The sequence below is a fragment of the Littorina saxatilis genome, linkage group LG16 (genome assembly GCF_037325665.1).
Source record: "Littorina saxatilis isolate snail1 linkage group LG16, US_GU_Lsax_2.0, whole genome shotgun sequence".
NCBI classification, from domain to species: Eukaryota; Metazoa; Mollusca; class Gastropoda; order Littorinimorpha; family Littorinidae; genus Littorina; species Littorina saxatilis.
In genome coordinates, this window is record NC_090260.1 from 42,615,353 (window position 1) to 42,631,267 (window position 15,915).

Genomic DNA, 15,915 nt, shown 5'->3' on the forward strand with positions numbered 1-15,915 from the left:
ACTTTTACAACCAAAGTGTAAATGTTAAGATGTTTACATAATGTGTGAATGATGATGCAGTTAAAAACTGATATCAAATATAAATTAACCTGTGACAAGTCAGCAAAGTGCAATATTCAAGCATGAAACCCGCACACAATCATGCTTTCCTTTCCGACACATGATTCCATCCAGGTGAAAACAATGATGTGAACGCCAAAACATGGTGGTTGTTGTTTTTTACAAGCAAGCCTAACACCAACAAAACATGGTGTTGATAGGCATTTGATTTGTTTGTTTGTTTGTTTATTTGTTGCTTAACGTCCAGCCGACTACGCAGAGCCATATCAGGACGAGGAAGGGGGGGATGAAGGGGGCCACTTGTCAAGCGATTCCTGTTTACAAATGCACTAACCCATTACTTGTGTCCCAGCAGGCTTTAGTAAAACTAAATTAATACCTACTGGAAGATTACCAGTTTCCAGTATGTTAAAATAGGCTTAACCTATCTACTGCTGGACTTACATCAGAACACTAACAGATTAAACTATACATGAATCGCGAGACAAGCGGCAAGAGAAGAGATTTTTGGAAAAAATACAGGTGAATGAGCAAGAAGGCAGAAAAAAGAAAAGAATTCATGAAGAAAAAGAGAGCATGACAAGAAAGAGGAACCAAAAATCTACCTAACAGCAAACTAGAAAGCTCCTGCGGTTCCAAAAACAGGAGGGGCTTTTAATTTCATAACCGCAGTGCCCCACTGCGGGAATAGGCATTTGAGCAAGCTGTAACACCAACAAAACATGGAGTGCTGCATGTTACACCAGCAATAACATGATGTTAATAACATTACAAGCAAGCTGTGACACCACCAGCACAAGGAGTTTTGTAAGTCACTACAATAACATGAGGTTACTTGGACTGAGTTAAACCAAAGCTTTAACTCCATCATAACTTGATGTGTTGCATGTTACAGCATGTCTGTAACATAAGATAAGATAAGACAACTTTAATGTCCATTTTCATTTTACACAAACAAGGACATTTTTCTTTTGGCACCACATCGCCTTTCTGATAAGACAAACACACAATCATTAAGCATATAATCTAACATAAGTACACTACTAAGATTAACTTATAACATGAGCATTGGAAGCAATAAGCATCATCACTGACGCTCATAATCACAGCGCATGCAAACAGTCGCATAAACCTCACACTTACACACACACACACACATGGTCTAACATGATGTTTTGACTGTCGCAAAATGCGGTGATATTCAAAGCAATATCGCAGCGATGACTTCAACAAAATCCAATCAAAATCTGGTGATGTCGTGAGCACCAAAATAATAATGCATAATATTTATATAGCGCATATATCCAGGTTTAACCCTGCTTAAAGCGCTGTACAATCAAAAAACTACGACAACATAACATTATTTAACGTGCAATCACACACATATCAATGAATAACTCGTTGCTCTGTAAAACATTATCACAAACACACGCACAGGCAAGCACACATACGCACTACATAAAACAAATTGCACAATAATACATTATCACAAACATACGCACTCACGCGTGCGCAAAACACATACATGAAAAACTATGTCCAGTACAATCATGGGACAAAAGTGATCATCAGAAACGGATCAGGTTTGAAAATGTATTTCACGGTAAATGTTTGTGGAAAAGGTGTGTTTTTAGTTTTGATTTGAACTGAGATTGGGAAGAGCAACTGCGATGGTCAGCGGCCGGCACATACTGAACATCATCGTTTCAACGGCTAGCGCCAAGTGGTTTTTTTTGGGGTTTTTTCCCAAACAATTTTATTCAAATAAATAACAACAATTGTCAGTAAGTACTGGTGTCACATGACTGATGTGAACCAGTTGATTGGCTAATGGCGATGTGCTAAAACTGTTAGTGCGCTAACTTTTCCACTGAGCGTATTCTTCCGCCCTTTGCCTAAGCGAGACTGTACTCTCATCCTCAGAATTAATAAATGACATGTAGCTTATATTATCCACAATACCAAATGGCCATAAATTTCCTGCTTCTCAATTAAAGCAGAAGTGGGTTTTTTTCTGACAGATTGCATGTGACTGTGTCCCTGATCTAAAAATAGAAGCCGCTGCGTCTCAACTAATTTTCGACTTGTATAGATTCTAGAACAAGGCAAGAACAACCGAAATCGAAAATGTGTAGGGTTCAGAACGTTCTTACCATATATAAGACTTATTACCAGCCTGCCTCATGCGTGCAGATTCAATGCAACGTGACGAGCAATTTTTGTTTTTGAAATGAGACTGCCGTTGTTCGATTGCTCTATATAGGTCTATGCTCTAGCCTAGCAGACGACATAAACCCCGCTCAGCAAATAAACATGTTGGGCAAATGTGAACGAAAAACCGATGGGGATATAATACGTGTAGAGTTCAGAGCATTCTTACCGTTCATATTTAGTACCAGACTCCTCGATGAGTGAAGATACAACACGAGAAACATACCACATTTATTTTGAAAATGTGCTAACCGTCGAGCAGTCGATCATTGAGTCAATTCAAGGGGCACCACTCTGCACAGTCAATCCGTCGAAGCTCGACTGGAGGTTTTGAATCGCAAATGACTTGTCTAAGTGCACAGCCCTTTCTCCGAGTTCAAATGAGATCTCTATTAAAGATTATCACTTTTTAGCTTAACGCTACGCTGCCCGCCTGGTCTTCAAATCTTCGAAGTATGAACACGCCACACCCCTTCTTCACTCTCTACACTGGCTGCCAATCACTAAAAGGTTCGAATACAAACTCTCCTCTCTTTCTTTTGCCGTCGTTTCTGGTTCTGCCCCAGAATACTTGTCAGAACTCCTCAATCTCTACACCCCCTCTCGTCAGCTTCGCTCCGCCGCCGACACTCGACTCTTCCGACTCCCCACAGTGCAAACAAAGACATGTGGCGAGAGGTCCTTCGCCTATCAAGCCCCTGTGACCTGGAATAGATTACCACTGCCTCTCAGACACACAGATTCTCTCACTACATTCAAGACAAATCTCAAAACACACCTCTTTCAGCGCAAGTGATTTCCCCTCCAGCATCTCCCCACCCACCCCATCCCGCCCCACCTCACCCCCTACCTAGCGCCTAAAATAACGTGTATATATATTTTCTGCGCTTTGTGTCAGCACTGTTTGTGTGTGTGTAAATAGTACCGTTGACACGTTTTTATATAGAAGCCTACTGTGGTTCTTGTGCTTAGGCTGTGTATTGGACTGTCATTGTATGCCTGCATTATTAGTTGTCAGTAATTATTACATGTGCTGATTGTTCTCTTTGCCTGCGCGCGTATAGTATGTTGATTATGTTTGGTCATAGTATGTTTGTTTATGTTTGGTCGTTATCTTGCCTGTGCGTGTATTGTATGTTTGGTCGCTTTCTTTGCCTGTGCATGTATAGTTTGTTGGTTATGTTTGGTCGGTTTCTTTGCCTGTGCGTGTATAGTATGCTTGTCGATGTATGTATTGTAAAGCGCTAAGAGTAGACATTTTTCTAGAATAGCGCTATAAAAGTTTGCATTATTATTATTATTATTAAGTTACCAACAGAAATTAAAACAAGAGTTTGCGTGTGACGAAAGCACGACACACTTGAGACAGCCCACACAAAACTTCAGTCTTCCACGACCTGATCACACAGTTATGCCTATTCAAATGCGCGTAGCAAAATGTGCGTTTTGAATCATCTTTTTTCTCTGGCGGTACTGACAATATCGTTATTGAAACAATCCCAGTGCACTAAGGGATTTATAGAGCAAATCTCGAAAATAATTATTGAACTCAGCGCTATGCGCTTCGTTCAATAATGAATTTTCTTGATTTGCTCTATAAATCCCTTAGTGCACTGGGATGTCTCAATAACTTAAATTAACAATATCTCATACAATGAATTAAATACAACTTATCGAGTACATGTACAATTAACAAGCTAACGTTTTTTAACGTTTTGTTCTTCGAACACTCGCACAAAAATGCTTCTTATCTGTAACTGCCTATTAAAAATACTTTCCAACGGTAAAAACGAATTTGTTTTTTATACTAACGCACATCTTTCCGATTAAGATAATGTGGTTCAATTTATACATAGTTGCCTTTTCACCATTACAAAATGCACACCAAATAAAACATCACTATCTTTCAAAACAATCTAAATTTCTAAAGTACGAAAAATAAATTCTTCAATAAACTTCCAGAATTTGTATACAACCGGGCATTCAAAAAAGAAGTGTTCAATGAAATCAGTTACATCACAACAGTAATTACATTTATTAGTTTCCGTTACTTTCATTTTACACAGGAGAATGTTGGTCGGATAAATGTTGTGCATAATAGGCAACTATCCAAGATCGTTCATCAATTTCACATTAAACTTTCTCTTCCAAAATCCTCCGGAACATGGTACATCTGTTTTCATATTAATGATCTCTTTCCTATATTCTCTGGCACTCAACACATTTTTGCCGTTAAACAGTGGTAAAGTAATACAAACATCATCAGCCATATTTACAACATTTTTCCTCATAAATAATGACACAGCAGCTTTTACAACATTATATTCAAGAATTCGGTTTGGCGAATATCCAATCAAATCACATATATCTTGATATGATAATATGTCTAGCGCCAGTTTTATCTCTGACTGGATGCTTCGTTTGTGCGCCGAATCTATTACAACAGGAATACACAGTTAACTCCCAACCGAGACGAAAGTGATTGCAGATCGGCCGACTTTGACAGTAATCTCCGTTATATTCTTCACAGTTATGATAAAGACATCGTTCTAAGGTTAAAACAAGTCGAAATGCTGAGACGGCTGTGGGAAGGAGACCGTGATATTGTTGCATCACTCCCAAATGGTCTGGAGATACGCGCGCGATATAAGACTTCATATAACATAACAAATGGTTACGGACAAAGTATCGTCTGCTTCGTAGCCAAAATTGATTATCAAGTGACACTTTTGCCAACCAGTCCGAGCACTAACCCCATAATGCCAGACGCCAGGCGGAGCAGCCACTAGATTGCCAATTTTAAAGTCTTAGGTATGACCCGGCCGGGGTTCGAACCCACGACCTCCCGATCACGGGGCGGGCGCCTTACCACTAGGCCAACCATGCCGGTCTTTACCAGACCGTAACAAGAAGGGCAAAGCCCATACGACTCACATGCTTTACACATTTTTCCTACCAAAATACATGTGACCTTGACCCAAGGTCAAGGTCATCCAAGGTCATGCAACACAAAGCTGTTAATTCAAGACATAGGAAGTACAATGGTGCTTATTGGCCCTTCACTGGCTTCCTATGAAGTACAGAATCGAGTACAAGCTCGCTCTGTTAGGGTACAACTGTTTTGAGAAATCACTTCCCCCCTATTTGTCCCATTCCCTCAGTATCTACGAGCCATCCCGTTCTCTCAGATCCTCCTCTGAAAAACTCCTTCGCATCCCCAAAACCAGGACCAAGACCTTTGGTGAAAGAGCCTTTAGGTACCAGATTCCGACCGTCTGGAACTCGCTTCCAAGTTCTATCCGTGATTCCAGCAGCCTTTCCTCCTTCAAAACCCAACTCAAAACATACCTGTTTCGTAAAGCCTTTGCTTAGCCTGAGTAGACTCTCCACAACTCTATCCTGTTTTGGAACTCTCTACCCTGTATGTGCTTTATGGTCTCTTTGTCAATGGTATCTTTGTGTGTGCGTGCGTGTGTGTGTGTGTGTGTGTGTGTGTGTGTGTGTGTGTGTGTGTGTGTGTGTATACTTTTAACATTGTACGCTAAGTTTTGCTTAGTGCTTGGGTTCTTGGTGTTATGTCTCAGTTAAATGTATGCTTTGTATGCTTGTTGATTTGTGCTAGTTTATTCTATAATGAATTTGTAAAGCGCCTGGAGCCAATTGATGGGACTCGCGCTATAGAAAAGTTATTTATTATTATTATTATTTTATTATTTCTACCATGAGATATGGTCACTTTTAGTGGTTCACTACCTTATTTTGGTCACATTTCATAAGGGTCAAAGTGACCTTGACCTTGATCATATGTGACCAAATGTGTCTCATGATGAAAGCATAACATGTGCCCCACATAATTTTTAAGTTTGAAACAGTTATCTTCCATAGTTCAGGGTCAAGGTCACTTCAAAATATGTATACAATCCAACTTTGAACTGGTATCAAAAGATGGGGCTTACTTTGCCCTATATATCATATATAGGTGAGGTATTGAATCTCAAAAACTTCAGAGAAACTGGGAAAAATGTGAAAAATAGCTGGTTTTTAGGCAACATTTATGGCCCCTGCGACCTTGACCTTGAAGCAAGGTCAAGATGCTATGTATGTTTTTTGGGGCCTTGTCATCATACAGCATCTTGCCAAATTTGGTACTGATAGACTGAATAGTGTCCAAGAAATATCCAACGTTAAAGTTTTCCGGACGGACGGACGGACGACTCGGGTGAGTACATAGACTCACTTTTGCTTCGCATGTGAGTCAAAAACCTAGCTTCAAATGAAAAGACTTCGAGTACCACCGGCACGATTAGCCTAGTGGTAAGGCGTCCGCCCCGTGATCGGGAGGTCGTGGGTTGGAACCCCGGCCAGGTCATACCTATGACTTTAAAATTGGCAGTCTAGTGGCTGCTCCGCCTGGCGTCTGGAATTATAGGGTTAGTGCTAGGACTGGTTGGTCCGGTGTCAGAATAATGCAACTGGGTGAGACATGAGGCCTGTGCTGCGACTTCTGTCTTGTGTGTGGCGCACGTTATATGTCAAAGCAGCACCGCCCTGATATGGCCCTTCGTGGTCGGCTGGGCGTTAAGCAAACAAACAAACAAACAAACTTCGAGTACCGACGCACCACAATCGTTGCATGTATGCTTTTTCTCCGCTGTATGTGTTAGCATGTGTCGCTTCAAAGAACCAGATTGCAAGAACCTGGCACCACAAATCGCTGCATACATGCTTTTTCTCCCCTGTATGTGTAAACATGTGTCGCTTGACTCCAATCAGAAAACGGCAAAAACATTGATGCTTCTCTAAAACCTGGCATTACACTCTGTACCGAAATGCTTTTTCTCTTCTGTATGTGTTAACATATGTCCCTTCAAATTACCTGACCGTAAAAACCTAGCACCACACTCATTGCATGCATGGTTTTTCTCTCCTGTATGTGTTAACATGTGTTTCTTCAAATAAGACGACAGTTTGAAACTAGCATCACACTCAGTACACTTATACTTTTTCTCCCCTGTATGTGTTAACATGTGTTGCCTCAAAGAACCAGACCGTAAAAACCTGGCACCACACTCATGGCATACATGCTTTTTCTCCCCTGTATGTATTAACATGTGTTGCTTCAAAGAACGAGACTGGAAAAACATAGCACCACACTCATTGCATGCATGCTTTTTCTCCCCTGTATGTGTAACCATGTGTTGCTTCAAATAAGTAGACAGTCTGAAACTAGCATCACACTCAGTACACTCATACTTTTTCTCTTCCGTATGTGTTGACATGTGTTGCTTCAACTGACCAGACAGTAAAAACCTGGCACCACACTCATTGCATGCATGCTTTTTCTCCCCTGTATGAGTTAAGATGTGTTGCTTCAAAGAACAAGACCTTAAAAACCTGGCACCACACTCATTGCATGCATGCTTTTTCTCCCCTGTATGAGTTAAGATGTGTTGCTTCAAAGAACAAGACCTTAAAAACCTGGCACCACACTCATTGCATGCATGCTTTTTCTCCCCTGTATGTGTTAACATGTGTTTCTTCATATCACCAGACCGTAAAAACATGGCACTACACTCATTGCATGCATGCTTTTTCTCCCCTGTATGTGTTAACATGTGTTGCTTCAAATAAGAAGACAATTTGAAACTAGCATCACACTCAGTACACTCATACTTGTTCTCTCTTGTATGTGTTGACATGTGTTCCCTCAAAGAACAAGACCTTAAAAACCTGGCACCACACTCATTGCATGCATGCTTTTTCTGCCCTGTATGTGTTAACATGTGTTGCTTCAAATGACCAGACCGTAAAAACCTAGCACCACACTCATTGCATGCATGGTTTTTCTCTCCTGTATGTGTTAACATGTGTTGCTTCAAATAACGAGACCGTAAAAACCTGGCACCACATTCATTGCATGCATACTTTTTCTTCCCTGTATGTGTTGTAATCACAACCTGCTGATTCTTGTGACCTGAACACGGGTATGTGGTGTCAGACATTGGAACTGGATCTGTTTCACGTCTCTCATTTAGTTCTAATCTACCCATGCTTTGAGTTTCCGTTATCCATCTCCCTCGTTTCAGCCAGGTATCACAATGAGTGTTCACTGCAGTCTGTGTTTTCGGTGTCTGTATCTCTTGATTTAGCCAGATATCGCTATGAGTGTCAACTGCAGTCTGTGTTTCTGGTGTCTGTATCTCTTGTTTCAGCCAGGTATCGCTATGAGTGTCGACTACAGTCTGTGTTTCTGGTGTCTGTATCTCTTGTTTCAGCCAGGTATCGCTATGAGTGTCGACTACAGTCTGTGTTTCTGGTGTCTGTATCTCTTGTTTCAGCCAGGTATCGCTATGAGTGTCGACTACAGTCTGTGTTTCTGGTGTCTGTATCTCTTGTTTCAGCCAGGTATCACTGTGAGTGTTGACTGCAGTCTGTGTTTCTGGTGTCTGTATCTCTAGTTTCAGCCAAGTATGGCTGCAATTGTCGACTGCAGTCTGTATTTCTGGTGTCTGAATCTCTGGTTTGAGCCAGGCATCGTTGTGCCCATTAACTGCAGCTTTTCCGTCCAATGACTGCACTGTAGGCATGGTAGCTGTATTGACTGCAGCTTTTCCGACCAATGACTGCACTGTAGTCATGGTAGCTGTGTTGACTGCAGTTCTTCCGTCCAATGACTGCACCGTAGTCATGGTAGCTGTGTTGACTGCAGCTTTTCCGCTCAATGACTGCACTGTAGTCATGGTAGCTGTTTTGACCTCCCTGTCCGGCACTGAAAGGAATTCAAGTGATATAGGTGATACAAATTAGTATCTACAGAGACTGTAGAGTACACAGAGACGCTTCATACGGCGCTGAAAATTGAAACAGGAAGCCCTGTGGCGCCACCACGCGGAAAAATGTAAAAACCTACTTTCGCTTTCCACAGCAGTAGCGATATCGTGCAACACAACCATAGCCGCACCATAAAGAAAACACAGCGGGGCATGGTCTTTGTGTGTGTGTGTGTATGTATGTGTGTGTGTGTGTGTGTGTATGTGTGTGTGTGTGTGCGTGTGTGTGTGTGTATGTATGTAACTGACTGAGAGAGAGAGAGAGAGAGAGAGAGAGAGAGAGAGAGAGAGAGAGAGAGAGAGAGCTTTTTGAACAAGAAAGAAGCAACTGATAAGAAATAAGACAATCATCAATCGATCAATATTCTTTAATTAAAGTCAGCTTGGTCACAAGAATGTTGTCTAAGTTGCTGTATTTCACAGTTTTCCTTACATGATGATTTCTTAGCTCCGTGCAATTGACTACCCATATCAGTTTCGAGGTGCTGGGACGACGCAAAGTTGACTAAATGCCTTAGTTGCCGATTTAACCGGGAACTATTTTGTTTTACGATTTATTCCTGACAATATTTTCTCAGGCTTAACTGACCATGTATATACAATGTATTTGTATTTGACTAAAACACACAAAAATAACGACAGTTAGTTCATGAGATGACACTGATTTAAATCATGTTTGCATAACTACAGCGATGCAGCGGGTATTGCCTAAGTAAATTTGATTTAATTTTACTCTACACCATTTTCTGCGGTGTTTATATTATCATTTAAAAAAGAATGTTCACAAACCAAATATATTTTTTCATTCAGTTACTTTTTGCAGCACTGTCAGCCGGACAGAACAGATAGTATGTTGATACAAACGTGATATAAACCCAGCCGACAGCAGCCGCTATACGCGAACTTCCTTGTGCGGCAGGGAGTTGCTCTTTTCCCGCGCCCTGGCGGCCGGTCTCACTTGCGCACCGCAGTGCAAAGAAGAATGAAGCGTCTCTATGTACTCTATAGTCCCTGGTATTTATTACAGTAATAAATCGAAAATTTCAAAAATAAATTTACTTACCCAACTTACATATATAGAGAATACTACATGGCTTGCTGTGTCGTACCAGATTTACACGGGTTTTTTTTTTTTTTAAATATTGAACTGCGAGCGAAAGCGAGCTGTTCACTATTTGAAAAAGCAACGAGTGTAAATCTCGTATGAAACACCAAGCCATGTAGTATTCTGTTTATCCGACATACTGTACTTACGTGTATTTTACTGAAAATGTCCTGCATTCGAGGCAGCTAAATTGAAGACGCTTGTTTTGGAACCTCGATCTCTTCAAAAGCCTTGTGCAATCTATTACGTCAAAGCAAAGAAACATCACTCTAAAAGTGTGGCGTGACGTGTTAGTTCTAAAGATTCATCGAGGGTAATTAGCGAGTGCAATTTGTGTTTCTATAATGACGTTTGTCTCTGTGACTTTGGCATCATAAGCAGTGGAAAAACAGTTCCCTGCCAGACTTGACCTCATTTACATCTTTCTTTCTTTATTTGGTGTTTAACGTCGTTTTCAACCATTCAAGGTTATATCGCGACGGGCCTCATTTACATGATATACACACATGTGATTTGAACGATTATTATCTCACGGGTGTCTCTCTCACGTATGTAGGATAAATAGCATTAACTTTTGTTTGATGCTTAGACATTGAAGTACAGACCCTGGTAACAGGGGGAGGCAACTCTTGTTGTCAAGACCATGGTAGTTACATCCCCTCACCGGCAGCCCGCACATGCGCGGGACATACTACTGGTATAATCATTCCCACTGAACATCACACGGAAACACCACCTTCAAAACATTAAAAACGTTTGCGGGGTAGGTAGGGAGGTATGTGAGTTGGGTAAGTATATTAATTAAATGAACATTTATTTTTGAAATTTTCGATTAAATAACATATTCTTACGCCAACTCACATATAGCAGATTGCTACTTAAGGTGGCGGGAAACTCACTTAATTTCTGGTAAGAATCCGGCCTGCTTCAACCATGACTGGTAAGCAACTACTACCATCCTGGCGGGTACTAGAGATATCCCGCAGACAGTAGTTTAACAAAGACGTCTTAAGACATCCAAAACACCGCTCTGAATCCGTCGGACATTCTGCCTGATCGCAGAACCACCAAAGAAACGGCCCATGAGTTCTAGGAGAACGCAGAGGAAGGGCTGAACGACAAACAAAAACGCAGAGTAACAGGGCTATCTCTTTCAAAAGTGAAATCTTGCGCGAAACCCGAAAAAACATGGGCTTTCTTTCTTTCTTTATTTGGTGTTTAACGTCGTTTTCAACCACGAAGATTATATCGCGACGAGAAACATGGACTTCGCTGCCCCTTCACGGGGAAGTGAGCAAAAAGAGCATGAGAGCCTTCTTTGTTAAATTGGAAGACTTTTGAGAGCCTCCAGAGACTGAGCGTACATTATGGCTGCGTTAGCCATTTGTTCGGCCGTGACTTTTGCTACGAAAAGAATCACGGCATCCTCCTCTATCGCATCATCTCGGAACTGAAAAGGCTACCGGGAAGATGAGATAGCCCGAGAAAGCGCTCTGATCAAAATCTCGAACCAGAAGAGAGTTCGAGTGAGAATCTATCGATCTCCTCTAAAGGCCCTGTTCTGTCCAAGCCGAAACCCTCTCTCTCTGATATTCATCCTTCTGCAAGATCACAGAAGTTGCTGACAGGAAAGAATAAGTGCTATGATCACCTGGAACGCCGGAAGACGAACCAGAAGTAGCCGGAAACCCCAGTACAGAAGCATCCGCAACACCAGAGTGGTGCGAACCGATGATAATGCGTACAGTCCTTCACTTGCCGTAAGAACCGAAGCGGAACCGGAAGTGAGAGACAGGGTACCGCTGCCACCAACGACCTGAAACCCGAAGTGTTAACATCGGAAGTTGTTGACAGGAAAGAAGAAGTGCTACGATTACATGGAACGCCGGAAGACGAACCAGAAGTAGCCGGAAACCCCTGTGCAGAAGCACCCGAAACACCAGAGTGGTGCGAGCAAATGCTAAGGCGTACAGTCCTTCACTCGCCGGAAACGCAGAAGCGGAACCGGAAGTGAGAAACAGGGCACCGCTGCCACCAACGACCCGACACCCGAAGGGTTGACATCGGAAGTTGCTGACAGGAAGTAAGAAGTGCAATGATTACCTGGAAAGCCGGTAGGCGGACCAGAAGTAGCCAGAAACACCCTTGCTGAAGCACCCGAAAACACTGAAGTGCCGTGGGCGGATGCTAAAGCAGGCAATCCTAAACCAACAGGAACGGCCGCACCCGAACCAGAGGTAAAGGGAGGGTAACCGTCGCGACCAACCACCGTATAATGTGAACCGGCAGTTGAAAGCAAACTTCTCACGTCCGGAACCGCTCACGCGGAACCGGAACCCACCTTGGAAAGTGAAGCCACATCATCAACGCCGGGAGAAAGGTCAGCCGTCAATCAATCAATCAATATGAGGCTTATATCGCGCGTATTCCGTAGGTACAGTTCTAAGCGCAGGGATTTATTTTTTTATTTTTTTATTTTTTTATTTTTAAGTGTAGAACAGGCTACTCCCCTCTCGAAGGCCAGCATATCTCCAGACCTGTTTACCCTAAACCCGAGGCAAGAGTACTTTCCCAAAAAGTTGAGTGTATTTTTCAAAAAGTTGGTGTACTTTGCAAGCAAAGCCATATGGGTTCGGGAAAATGTACGCGTGGGTGCAAACGTGTTTGTGTAAGAATAGCATGTCACTTGTGAACACCTTCAGAATTTAACTCCTTCCAATACAACAGGAATAAAACAATGTTATTTACCTGTCAGTTTATAGCATTATCATAATAACCAGTGTCTTCCAAACAGATTGATAATGAAAAGATGAAGTTCGTGAAATAACATCTGCGGTTGACAGTCACAAGTTCATTTTTACTATCATCTCAGAAAACATTGCTTCAGCGCGGACTACAGCCTTTTCTTCTGGCAGGATTTGCTTTGCGGGAATGAACTTCATAGTTCCTTGGCAGCAACCTTGTTCAGGTAAGTTTTGGAACTGCAGTGTCGTTCGATGTCATATTTCCCAGCATGGGCAACGGAGAAATCTGATTTACAATACTTGCAGTGTGCATGACTTTTTCCCATAGTAGACTCCACAATTCCTGGCTCTTTCTTATATTTCTCCAAGAAAATCTACTGCTTGTGCTGTTTAGACTTGGTACAGTCATCCAAAACTGGCACATTGTTCCGCTTCATTTTGCCACGATTGTCCAGACGATCGCCATGCTAACAACTGAACAAGGTTTCCACAGCTGAAGACTCACTGTCATGGTTATCTCCATTCGACCGAAACCGGTATCAGTTGTACCATTCCGTAATCAGCACACCAACAACGGAAAACGTATTCTAGGCTTTTTCTTATGCGTATTTTGTGCGTGTGTCGCGTATTTGCGTACTGATAATAATTTGGCGTACAAAATACGCCCAAATCGTACTGGTAAACAGGTCTGATATCTCCCATCTGCTCTGGAGCACAAAGAGACTATCTCCTCCCTCGAACGCTATGGCTGTCCTGCAAGTAGGGACAGCAAAAGCACAAGGTGTAACGTACACAGAGGGTCAATCTCGACCCGCAAAAATTCATTACTCTCAGGATTGAACATTTTCACGACAAATTTCAAACAAGGAGAAGAAGCCTTCTCTTATGGATAAGTTACTTGGACTTAGACTTCAAAAAGTCAAACTGCTCGGCGGAGAAACGACAGAAACCTGTCTGACTTTACTTTATTTGGTGTTTAACGTCGTTTTCAACCACGAAGGTTATATCCAGGGTCCCCACTGGTTTATAGAAACAAAATTCCATGACTTTTCCATGACTTTCCATGAGCCTCAATAACATTTTCCATGACTAGATCCACAGGTCGCCATTTCTGAACACGCAAACTTTTTACGTCTTGTCACTGCCAGTTTTGACACTGGCTTGCTTTGCACTGAATTTGAGTCAGTTTCTACACAGTGTCTCTTCGACAAGCAAGTCAAGCATTTGCCACGCAGTCAGATTATCGGTAATGTTTGCTGGTCCTGTCATTTCACTAAACTGGACCAGCCACTGTTTGTATCCATCTGCACTTTCGTAAATTCCGTTTCGTAACCGTCACTGTGACTTGACAAACTGTCATTTTTTTCACCGCGATACACAGTTCATTGCGAAGATCTTCCTCGGTAATTTGTTCCAATTCCGCATACTTTTTGTTGTCAAGAAACAACTCGAAAAAAAGTTTCAAACTCATCATGTGGGGCATAGTCTCCCTCACGTATGTAGGATAAAATCTGTTCTACTCCATAGCTACTACGTCTTATACGTACAAGGTATGATCCAAACAAAATGATCAAATGTGATTTTCGCAGAGACCGTTTGGCGTATCTGACCCAAATTACAGCAGTCATTAAAACTACTCTCCTCCAATATCGATGCAGAGTCACAAGTGTCCAAGCCAATCAGAAGAGGACTTAAGGTGGCCTTATTTGAGGTTGCTTTTCAGCTCTGATTTGACGGCTTTTTTGTAGGTCCTGGGCGCAGTGAAACTTGTTCGCAAAACATCTGATGTTCAAAGAGGGTATGTGTTTAGTAATCTCAAGGGGTTTGTTTCTTTGTTTGTTTGTTTGTTTGCTTAACGCCCAGCCGACCACGAAGGGCCATATCAGGGCGGTGCTGCTTTGACATATAACGTGCGCCACACACAAGACAGAAGTCGCAGCACAGGCTTCATGTCTCACCCAGTCACATTATTCTGACACCGGACCAACCAGTCCTAGCACTAACCCCATAATGCCAGACACCAGGCGGAGCAGCCACTAGATTGCCAATTTTAAAGTCTTAGGTATGACCCGGCCGGGGTTCGAACCCACGACCTCCCGATCACGGGGCGGACGCCTGACCACTAGGCCAACCGTGCCGGTATCTCAAGGGGTGTACTCAGTATGTGACAATGACTGTGCTGTTAGAAGCAATACAAAAATCGACAGCAACGGGACCTTCGTGGTCGAAAAATACAGCAAATAGCCCTGTTTCTGCTTTAAAAACATCGCTTACAAATTTGATGCATCTCGTCGTTTTGGTCTAGACACGCTTTGTTTCTATGTTTTCTGGCACTAAAGTAGAAGGAAACCAAAGTCTCATAATCAGTGATTGCAGTAATAACAAATTTGGGTCTACTGGGTTCACAACAGTTGAGCAGATCGCGTGCGAGAGGACCCTGATGCTCCTTCCGTTCCCCTGTCAGCTAATGAGGCACCCATTTTGCGGCAAGCTTTTGAAGCGGAAGATCATTGAGTAGAACCGGGGCGGGGATATAGCTCAGTTGGTAGCGCGCTGGATTTGTATTCAGTTGGCCGCTGTCAGCGTGAGATCGATCCCAGGTTCGGCGGAAATTTATTTCAGAGTCAACTTTGTGTGCAGACTCTCTTCGGTGTCCGAACCCTCCCCCCGTGTACACTACATTGGGTGTGCACGTTAAAGATCCCACGATTGACAAAAGGGTCTTTCCTGGCAAAATTGCTTAGGCACAGTTAATAATTGTCTACCTATACCCGTGTGACTTGGAATAATAGGCCGCGAAAGGTAAATATGCGCCGAAATGGCTGCAATCTACTGGCCGTATAAAATTTCATCTCACACGGCATCACTGCAGAGCGCCTAGAACTGTACCCAAGGAATATGTGCGATATAAGCCTCATTGATTGATTGATTGATTGATGTTTTGCTCTTTATACCCGCATGTACA

The 15,915-nt window shown here is 42.4% G+C and overlaps 1 protein-coding gene across 1 annotated transcript; it reads right to left on the reverse strand.

The window, feature by feature from the left end:
- Positions 1-6,867: 6,867 nt before the first annotated feature.
- Positions 6,868-9,037, reverse strand: LOC138949645 (zinc finger protein ZFP2-like). Its single transcript, XM_070321436.1, has one exon. It carries the CDS (start codon positions 9,009-9,011, stop codon positions 7,071-7,073), a length of 1,941 nt encoding a protein of 646 aa, XP_070177537.1. The 5' UTR covers positions 9,012-9,037; the 3' UTR covers positions 6,868-7,070.
- Between the last annotated feature and the right edge of the window lie 6,878 nt (positions 9,038-15,915).